General features: G+C 48.6%; 1 protein-coding gene across 1 annotated transcript; it reads left to right on the top strand.

Annotated features, from left to right (window-relative positions):
* The first annotated feature begins 6,709 nt into the window (after positions 1-6,709).
* On the top strand, positions 6,710-9,688 carry LOC123931575 (keratinocyte differentiation associated protein). The gene is made up of 6 exons (XM_045988916.1): positions 6,710-6,796; positions 8,207-8,245; positions 8,337-8,378; positions 8,547-8,591; positions 9,238-9,285; positions 9,554-9,688. Exons 1-6 carry the CDS (start codon positions 6,710-6,712, stop codon positions 9,590-9,592), a joined length of 300 nt encoding a protein of 99 aa, XP_045844872.1. The 3' UTR covers positions 9,593-9,688.
* Positions 9,689-10,239: the final 551 nt, after the last annotated feature.

The following is a 10,239-nucleotide window of genomic DNA, read 5'->3' as shown; positions in this document are numbered from 1 at the left end:
TCAAAAGAATTATGCTCCATCTACTCTGCCTGTGCTCTATACCTGGAATCACAAAGCCTGGATGGCCGCACATCTGTTTACAGCACGGTCTGCAGAATGATTTAAGCCCACTGCTGAGACCTGCTGCCCAGAAAAAAAAAAAGATTCAAAATATTACCACTCACGGACAAGGCACCGGGTCACCCAAGATCTCTGATGGAGGTGGACAGTGAGATCAGGGTTTCCTGCCTGCTGATACAACACCCATTCTGCAGCCCACGGATCAAGGAGTCATTGTGACTTTTAAGTCTTATTATTTAAGAAATCCATTTTGTAAGGCAATGGCTACCATAGATAGTGGTTCCTCTGATGGAGCTGTGCAAAATAAATTGAAAACTTTTTGAAGAGATGCACTGTTCTACTACCATTAAGAATATTTGTGATTCATGGGAGGAGGTCAAAATATGAATATGTGCAGGAGTTAGGAAGACTGTGATTCCAACCCTCGAGGATGACTTTGAGGGGTTCAGGACTTCAGTGGAGAAAGTCACTGCAGATGTGGTGGAAATAGCAAGAGAACTCGAATTAGAAGTGGAGCCTGAGCATGGGGCTGAACTGCTGCGATCTCATTATTGAACTGAAGAGATAAGGGGCTGCTTCTCATGAATGAACGAAGAAAGTGGTTTCTTGGGATGGAATCTACTCCCGGGGAAGATGCTGTGAAGACTGTTGAAATGACAACAAAAGATTTAGACCATGACGTAGACTTATAGTTGATAAAGCAGCAACAGAATCTGAGAGGCCTGACTCCAGTTCTGAAGGAAGTTCTTCTGTGGGTAAAATGCTACCTGACAGCATCACATATTACAGAGAAACTGTTCATGAAAGGAAGAGTCAACTGATGCAGCAAACTTTAGTTTGTCTTAAGAAACTGCCACAGTTGGGATGCCTGGGTGGCTCAGTCTGTTAGGCTGCTGCCTTTGGCTCAGGTCATGATCCCAGGGTCCTGGGATCGAGTCCCGCATCAGGCTCCTTATCCAGCAGGGAGCCTGCTTTTCTCTCTGCCTCTGCCTGCCACTCTGCCTGCTTGTGCTCTCTCTCTGACAAATAAATAAATAAAATGTTAAAAAAAAAAAAAAAAGAAACTGCCACCGTCACCCCAGCTTTCAGCAACTACCACCCTGATCAGTGAGCAGCCATGGACATCGAGGTGAGACCTTCCACCAGCAAAAAGATTACACTTTGCTGAAAGCTCACTTGATAGTGAGCATTCTTTAGCAATAAAGTGGTTTTTTAAATATATTTTTTAAAAAGATTTTATTTATTTAGTTGACAGAGAGAGAGAGAAAGAGAGCACAAGCGGGGAAGTGGCAGAGAAAGAGGGAAAAGCAGGCTTCCCATTGAGCAGGGAGCCTGATATGGGGCTCAATCCCAGGACTCTAGGATTACGACCTGAGCCGAAGGCAGATGCTTAACCGACTGAGACACCCAGATGCCTGAAAAAGTGTTTTTTTAAAAATTAAGACATGTACGGGTGCCTGGGTGGCTCAGTTGGTTAAGCCACTGCCTTCGGCTCAGGTCATGATCCCAGGGTCCTGGGATCGAGTCCCGCATCGGGCTCTTTGCTCAGCAGGGAGCCTGCTTCTCCCCCTCTCCTTTCTGCCTGCCTCTGACTACTTCTGATCTGTCTGTCAAATAAATAAAGAAAATCTTTTAAAAAATTAAGATATGTACATTGTTTTTTTAAGGGCGTAATGCTATTGCACACTTACTAGACTACAGGGTAGTAATAAACGTAATTTTTATGTGCACTGGGAAACCAAAAAATTCATTTGACTCAATGGAGTGCCTGGTTGAGCATCCGACTCTTGGTTTTGGCTCAGGTCATGATCTCAGGGTCCTGGGATTGAGCCTCATGACAGGCTCCCGCTGAGCAGGGAGTCTGCTTGAGGATTCTTTCTCCCTCTCCTGCCCCTCCTCATGCTTGGGCTTTCTCTCTCTATAAAACACGTAAGTAAATCTTTAAAAAAATATTTAAAAAATAAACTAAAAAACTCACTGGACTTACTTTATTGTAATATTTGCTTTATTGCGGTGGTCTGGAACCCAACCTGCTGTATATCCAAGGTGTGCTTGTCCTTGTCCTGGATTTCAGCTGTGTAGGGAGGGCCTTGCAGTACCTCCTGGAAGCCACAGGGAGGAGAACCAAGCTCTCCCAGGGTAGTCAGTCAATTCTTTGGCTGACTGACAGCGGGCTGCCAACAGTGTGGGTGATGAATCAAAAAGAGCTGGAACTCAGGTCTCCAGCAGCCAGTCCCTGAGGGACGGTGGGAGAAGCGGAGGTGTTCAACATGGTTCTAGACTCTCAGGGTATTCCTGGTCCAAAGGGCTCGAAGCAGCCCTTTAAAGTTCAAAGTGCCACTTGATGCAGGCAAAGGGCCTCTGGTGTAAAGGACTCTCTAATAAAAGGGTAGGATGTCCCTTTCTCCTTCCTAGACTTCTGAAGCAGCCTCTGACTTTCATTTTTCCCTAAAATCCATTCTCCCATGCCACCCAGGAAGGATCCATGCTCAGAATCCTCCATAAGTTTTTTAGTAGCCCTAGAATGAAGACCCAACTCCTCACTGAGGCTTGGGGATAATATGGCTCTGGCCTCCCTCTTCCTGTCAACCCAGACCTGTTGGGAGAAGCTCTCAAGAAATGCTCCTGCTTCCTGTCCCTGCAACTGAAGGTCTTCAGAAGATAGGACTTTAACTGCTTTCAGTCTACATTCAAATGTCCCCCCACCCAGCCAGTGGAACCAAGGATATCTCTACCTGATTGCAATCACATTGCACCTGTTTTATTTTCTCCCCACAACTTGTCCTTCTTTGAAGTTATAGTGTTCCCTAGTTTTGTTTTTTTTTTTTAAATTAGACTATGATCTGTCTTCTCCACTGGAACATAAGTTCCACAGGGCAGGTACCTTATCAATCTTGAATTCCCAGTGCCAAGAGCCAAAGTGGCTGCTCAATATTTGTGAATGAGAATGGGAGGAGGGATCAGAATTCAGTGGGACTGATCCAGGAAGTCTTCCTGGGAGAAGTTCAATAAGCAAAGGGTACACAGGGACAAAAAGTGGGTGGCAAAGGAAGAAACCAGACCTGCTGGACAACATGGCTGCTTTTTTGGGTGTGATAGCAACATTGGGAGAGGCACAGCAAAGGAAGGGACAGGATGTCCCGAATTCTGCCTCCTGATACCCCACACCTCAGCTCTTTTTCTCTTCAAAGATTTTAGGCTTTTCACCTAAGTGTTCACCAAGGTCCCAAGGCCCTGGTGTGCATCCCTTCAAATCCCATATTCCCTTTCTGAACCCAGGAGTCTGGCTCCTAGCCCCTGGGTGTGTCTGTAATGTAGCAATCAGGGCTGGGCCTTGCCTCCTACCCACACTCAAGTTCTGGCAAATATGGGGTGGGGTGGGGGCAGGCCTGTGGGAAAACAGGGGTTTACTGGTAGTCTCCGAGAAGGAACTAGAAGATCAACTGGACTTGGAGATGGGTTGGTGCAGAGCCAGGCTGTGTGACTCTGCCTGACACCCATGAACCCTATGTGATGCATCCAACGCATTGCTGAAATCCAGTGATTCTCCTGCTACCCATCACCCAAACTGCTGGGATGGTGAGAATCCCCCTCTCCTCTTCTTCCCCCACTTGCCCAACCACGGGAAACCAATCCACTGAGGCAGCACAGAGATGCTACATTCTAAAGTTAGCACTTTAGGGGCACCTGGGTGGCTCAGTGGGTTAAAGCCTCTGCATTCGGCTCAGGTCATGGTCCCAGGGTCCTGGGATCGAGCCCCGCGTTGGGCTCTCTGCTCAGCGGGGAGCCTGCTTCCCTCTCTCTCTCTGTCTGCCTCTCTGCCTACTTGTGATCTCTGTCTGTCAAATAAATAAGTAAAATCTTTAAAGTTAGCACTTTAAGCATAAATCCTGTAAAGCCAAGATTACCCTTGAGGGTCCATCAGGAAGGTACCAAGTGGAAACAAAGCCGTCGAGCACAGCCAGTTCTCTTCTCCAGCAGGAGGATGGATTTCTTAAGTTGTGCACATTGTATTCAGAGGCATTATATAGAAGTACTTGTTCTTAAAACACTCGAACTGTAAAGCCAGAACTAGAACGGGCTGACGGTCTTTAAACCCACACTTGGTGCGCCAACGTGCTCCTACTCCAGGAGGCACCTGGAGTCCGAGACAATTGCAGGTTCATTCCGGGGCATATGCTCCTGGAGAGCCATTAATCTCTGAATTTTCTGTGTTCATTCCACCCAAATGTACAGGTTAACTCACTGAAATTAATGCATGTATGCAGGGAGCTGCCACCTATGGCTATGCAGGTGGCATGCTGTGAAGGGACACCTGAGCAACGGGATGAATGGGGGCTAAATGCAGCCTGCCCCCCAACTCTCAGGGCGTGGGCCTGACTCATGCAATGCGCTACGTGGGCTGGCGAGGTCCTTTGGAGGACACGATGCCGCAGTACAGCATGGGTGCGATCCAGGTGCAGGCTCTGGAATCCCAGCGTTCTCCTGCTGGCCTTGCCACACACGGGCTGTGTGACCTTGGGTGAGTCACTTAACCTTTCTACATGCTGCGGTTCCCCTGCCTACAGAATGTGGATAATTATAATATCTACCTCATAGAATCATTGTGCTATTTCAATGAGATCGCTCATGTAGAGCACTTAGCACAACGCCTGCCACATAATAACATATCAATAAATTGGCTAACATTATCAGCAGCATTAGCATTTGGTGGAGAGGAAAACACCGGGAAGTCAATTTGTTACAAAAGAACTCTAGAACAAATCAGATGATGGTGTTTGGCTCATCTGGTGCTTTGGATCCCCCAGGCCAAAGTGCTCCCCCATTAGCATGCCTAAGCGGAGGTAATTACACAATATCAGCCCTCCTTTGTCCATTCTTCTCTCCCTCCGCTCCCGGAGCTGACCCTATGCTGACAGAATGGTGGCTAATGAGCTCCTTCAGCCACTGCTCATTAATCAGTAAGAATCCATTACACATAAAAACTTGTGTCCTCCAGAAAACCTTCTGAGAGGCACTCCACACGCCTCAGGCATCTTGTCGCTCATCCCCTCCAGCAGCTTGACTCCGTGACAGCCCCTGCCACCTGGCCATTTGTGCTAGTGAGTGTTCCTTGAGCCCTGTCTCCTCAGGTAGCCCCGCCAAGTGGGAGATGCTGTTATAAAGACAGAGCAGGCTTCCTGAGCCTACAGAGGGGCCTGAAGTGGGATGTGAGGGCAGCATGGGAACTGAACGGAAGCACCAATTTCTGGGGTTCCTGAAGATCATTCATGAGTGCCATCTAGCCCCTCCACCCCACGCCTGCCATCTGTGTGCACCGCATCAGGTCGGGTTAAAGAGGCCTGCTCTCAAGTAAGGTCTTGCTTTATCCTGGCTGCTCCACTCTACGTCCCGGCCCCTCCCTATGACACCAGGAACCGGCTGGGCCACCTGCACCTCATGGCAGGGAAGGTGGCTTGATTAGAATATTTTGTCACTTTGAGGTGATCCAACTCCTAAGTTGGGGGATGGGGCAGGGGGTGGGATAAACTCCATGAAATGGAGAAGGCACTCAAAGTTCAGGACCTAGATCCTATCTCCAACCGGGGGCCTTTAAGACCTGTTTTGTGTTTTTGTGTAGTTTCCCCCTCCACCCCCGTGTGCTCTATTCCTTGTCTTTGTAGTTCAAGACCGTCATCTCTCTGAAGACCCAAGAGTAAAAGATGGGCACCTGGAAAACGGGAGAGGTCCAACCCCAAAGAAGGAAAGTGTACAACTTGGTGGAAGGATGTTTGAACTCTAACTTACCCAATCAGACAAATGCTGGCTCCGCCTGTACTCTGTCTAAGGCAAAGTGTAGGGGCATATAAAAGTGATTAAGAGAGAGTTCTCGGCTTCAAGGAACTTAATATTCTAAGAGAGAAATAAGAGCATAAGTTATACCAGGTACAACTCCAGAGATAAACAAATGAATTGTTATGGCAATTCCAAGACAGGAACGGTATGGGGAGTGGGGGTGGTGGTGAGGAATGACAGGAAGGATCAGGGAAGATTCATCCAAGATGGATGCTGGGTTCTGAAAACAGGAGATGACAGAAGGGCATTTTAGGAATAAGCAAGGGCACGGGAAGATGCTTGGAGGACCAAGAAGGGTTTATTTGGTAGGGAGTCCAGTTTGGCCAGAATGCAGTGTCATGTGCGAAGGAGTAAAAGAAGTCAGAAAGGCAGGTCACGGCCAGAGCATGGAAAGCCTTCAGTGCCAGTCTAAGAAGTTTATACAGAATTGGGTAAGGTTGGGAAAAAGTCCAAATTACAACAGCAGATTGAAGGATATAAGGGAAAGAGACAAAGGCAAAAGGAGAGGTTGCTTGGGTGCCACTGCCAACCCTTTGGAGGGACAGGTTCGACCTGTCTCCATCCCAGCTCCATTGGCATGAAGCAGCCCATTGCCATCTCATCTTCCTAGTGCCTGGGGGAGAATGCGAATTGAGAAATCCAAGGTAAGTGGGGAACAGTCTACACCTCCCCTTGCCAGAGCCCCGGGGGTGGGTGATGGGAGCTGGAGGTGAGTCAGTGGGGTGGGGACCCCACTTCTGCTCACATCCACCTCCCTGGGAATATAAAGGGCAAGTGGTGAGGCCACGCCTCAGAGCACCCCAAACTTGACACCATGAAGATCCCAGTTCTTCCTGCTGTGGTTCTTCTCTCTCTTCTGGCGCTCCACTCTGCTCAGGGGGCTTCCCTGGGTAGTCCCGAGGTGAGCACATCACCTGAATTCTCTTTCTCTTACCTATTACCTCGCTGAGTCCTCCATTTCTTTACCTGCAATGCATTACTGGATGCATGGCACCTATTTTTGGAGATTATCAGAGGCAGAACAAAAAGCAGGGACTCTGAGGAAGGGAAGAAAGGAGGAAAGAGACAAAGCATTCCCAGGAAGACATGTAGACCGAGGTGCTTTATTTCTGGAGGGGCTGGTGAGAGTATAGGCTGAGGCTAGACAACTGAATCCTGAGAGAAGAGAAAAGGGGCTGAGGTCGTCATCTGGGCTCAGCTTCACCTGTGTTTCATCTGTCTCCCAGGAAATGGTTTCCAGGTGACTGGGAGCTTCCTACTGTCTCTGGAGCCTAGGCCATAGCAAGGACCCTTAGGAGGCAGTCTCCAATCAGGAGGAAGCTGGAGGCCCCATCTTCTCCCAAGGTTGGGGGAGACTGTCCATGCTAGATTTAAAAGTCTGAGATGGGGTCACACACACAATTGCTTGGGATCCAAGCAAGTGAAGTCAATGAGCAGGAGGGCTGGCGGAGCGAACCTGCCTGATCTAAAAAGGGACAGTCTGTATACCATCGGACTTCTGCTAAGCAGGAAAATGTACCCAGTGTGGCCAGAGTTTTTAAGTTTTCGGGAGAAACCAGAAATCTGATGTATAGAATACATAAATTCTAATTTAAATACTGATACTAATACTAATTTAATATTAATTTAAAATGTTTTATTCAAACTAAAAAACAAGCCAAACTACTATGAGAACTAAAAACTTGGGTCAAGCCTATAGGATGCCCCGTTGTGAACTTTGTTGTGGAAAGGAAGAAATAAGGGACAATGAAACTGGGCAACTAAAGCAGGGAGAGGGACAAGATGGGGTGCACTGAGGTCCAGGGCAGTGACTATATGGGGGAGGGAAATGGTGACTCTGATTTTGGTGGTAATAAAGTCCCAAAGCAAGCCAACCTCAATCAATTAAAGGCAGGCAGGGCGTCTCAGCAGCCTGGCTCCTACCTGCATGCCAGTCTCCCCCACCCAGCTCTATGTGCTAAGCTTAGGAGTCTCGAGAACACCCCAAGTCAACTGCACAGCAACACTAGGCTGATTTTCTTGGGAGGAGTCCTCTCTTCTCCACCTCTTGCACCTGCTGCCTACCAAGGATGCAGGCCCAGGCTTTTAGCTTCTCTGTCTCACACATGCCATTCTCCCATCTCTCCTCTTCGCCTTGCTGTTAACCGTCTGTCTTACTGGAACAGAGCAGGCTATCTGAGGCCCTATGGTGGAGAACGGGATACAATCCTGGGGACTGGCCTGTGGAGGAAGGCAGGGCTGGCAGAGAGGGTCTGGGGACCAGGACTTGCCATTATGTGATCTTTTGGTTTTTGTCCCCTTCACTTTCCAGGAAGAAACCACCATTGGTAATTATGCAGCAGGCCCTGAGGTAAACACCCTGTTTTCCCACACTCCAACCTCTGTCTGTGCGCCTTTCTGTGCTCCTTCGCCACTTTCTTAACACCCGTCTTTTTGCCTAGGCCTTTAACGCGAACTTCCTGAACATTGACAAGTTGCGCTCTGTAAGTACCATTCTCCAGGGCCGCCCCCACCCCAACAGCCACACCATAAAGGAGACCAATGCCTTAGTAGACAGCTTGCAAAGCTGCCGTGGACCCCTCCCCTTTTCCGGGGGCTGAGCTCTGCCCTCCCCTGGCACTGACCCTCTTCTTGTCTCCCTGTCTCCACAGGCTTTTAAGCCTGAAGAATTCCTGAACTGGCATGCCCTCTTTGAGGTAAGTATGTGGGCACCCCTTCTTCTCCTTGACTGCGGTCTCTCCAGCGGATGGTCAACGCTTTCTAGTTCTAGCCCTTTCAGTTCTTTCCCGAGTTCTAGGAGGTAGTAACTGCCCTGCTTGACAGAAAAAAAGTTCCTTCGGGACACTGACATGGCCACACCTATTTTCCTAATGCAGCAGTGGGGGAGCAGAGCCACAAAGACAATTCCAGAAAAGGCAGAAGCTAACCAGACAGGAGTTTATTTGAGTCCTTTTAGCATCTATGAAGAAACTGAGGTCCTAGGTCAGGTGTCTTGGTCACACTTAGAAGGCAAAGGCAGACACAGCATGGGCATTGGAGGCTGTGTCACATGACTCAGCACGTGCTTGCTACGGGTCCTCACACAACTGCCTCTGAGCCTCAGCTTCCTCATCTCTGATGTGGGCTTGACAGGACCTACCTCAAAAGGTAGCTGTGCAGACCAAATGAAAGCATGCCTATGGAGCAGTTAGTATAAGGCAGACACAGAGTAAGGGCTCAGGAAATACGAGTCCTTCCTCTAATGGTAAATGATAACACCATCGCCACTCCGGAGAGCTCACTCACTGATCTGCGCTCACCTGCCCTGTATCACATCACTCTCCTTCTTTTTTCCTCTTTTAGTCTATCAAAAGGAAACTTCCTTTCCTCAACTGGGATGCCTTTCCTAAGGTAAGAGGTGATGGGGCAGTAGGATAGAAGTTGGTGGGGAGGGAAGAAGCCAATGATGTGGGAGGAAGGGTGAGGATGGGTAACAGAGGATAAACCGTTCTCTCACTAGAGCTAAGGGAAGTCTCAGCTACTGTATTTAGAGAATGAGAACTCAGAGCAAGGCAGGGATTCCTATCTCTGCCCCATGCTGTCCTGGGCTTACTCATGGGGGACTCCAGCTCCCTGCACCTAGGGGTCCCCAATCTGACCACACCCTCTCTCCCTCCAGCTGAAGGGTTTGAGGAGTGCAACTCCTGATGCCCAGTGACTGTTCCCTTCAAGACCAAGCACTGCTGACACCCGCTGGAAGAGGGGCTAGTGTGGGCTCTGGCCACCATTCTATAAGCACTCTCTTGGGGCTCAGTAACACCAATAAAATGTTTTCCAACCTACCAGCTCCTGTATCTGTGTCTGTCCTTATCCCACTGGGCTCTAGAAGGGAATTAGGATGAAGTATGTTCCAAGGCTGGTAGGCAGAAATCTTGAATTCTAAGAGGGTAGTAAGCAGTGATGTAGGAGGAAGTGGGGAGGTGTTATCAAGATGGTAAGAGATCCCGTGTGTCTTAATTCCTCAGTACCCGCTGACATACTTAAGGGCACAATGCTGTGAGTTGTTTACTAAGATCTTCAAGGAATCAGACCTGTTCCCTGAACTACTGGTACCTTCCCCACCTGTCTTCGGAGAACCTGACTCCCTTGGTGGGGGCAATTTGTTATAAGAGAGCTATCTGGAATCCAAGGCTCACAAGCCAGCTGAAATCATATGAGCGCATCTAAAATCCTTTTTAAAGAATTAGGTAGGTTATAAATAAAGAAAACTAGTCATGTGATCCTGGGCCTTTCTCAACCTCCGCTTCTTTATCTGTGCGAGGAGAGTGGAAATAAACAAGAATGATAATAACTACCCTGTGGTGT

The sequence above is a fragment of the Meles meles genome, chromosome 19 (assembly GCF_922984935.1).
Source record: "Meles meles chromosome 19, mMelMel3.1 paternal haplotype, whole genome shotgun sequence".
In the NCBI taxonomy this organism is placed as follows: domain Eukaryota; kingdom Metazoa; phylum Chordata; class Mammalia; order Carnivora; family Mustelidae; genus Meles; species Meles meles.
This window is presented reverse-complemented; position numbering and strand designations above follow the sequence as displayed.

Bases quoted from the DNA above. Each gene is read 5' to 3' on its own strand.
- LOC123931575 (XM_045988916.1), top strand. From the start codon at position 6,710: ATGAAGATCCCAGTTCTTCCTGCTGTGGTTCTTCTCTCTCTTCTGGCG. The intron at 8,379-8,546 runs GTAAGTACCATT...CTGTCTCCACAG, and splicing joins ACATTGACAAGTTGCGCTCT to GCTTTTAAGCCTGAAGAATT. The intron at 8,592-9,237 runs GTAAGTATGTGG...TTCCTCTTTTAG, and splicing joins ACTGGCATGCCCTCTTTGAG to TCTATCAAAAGGAAACTTCC.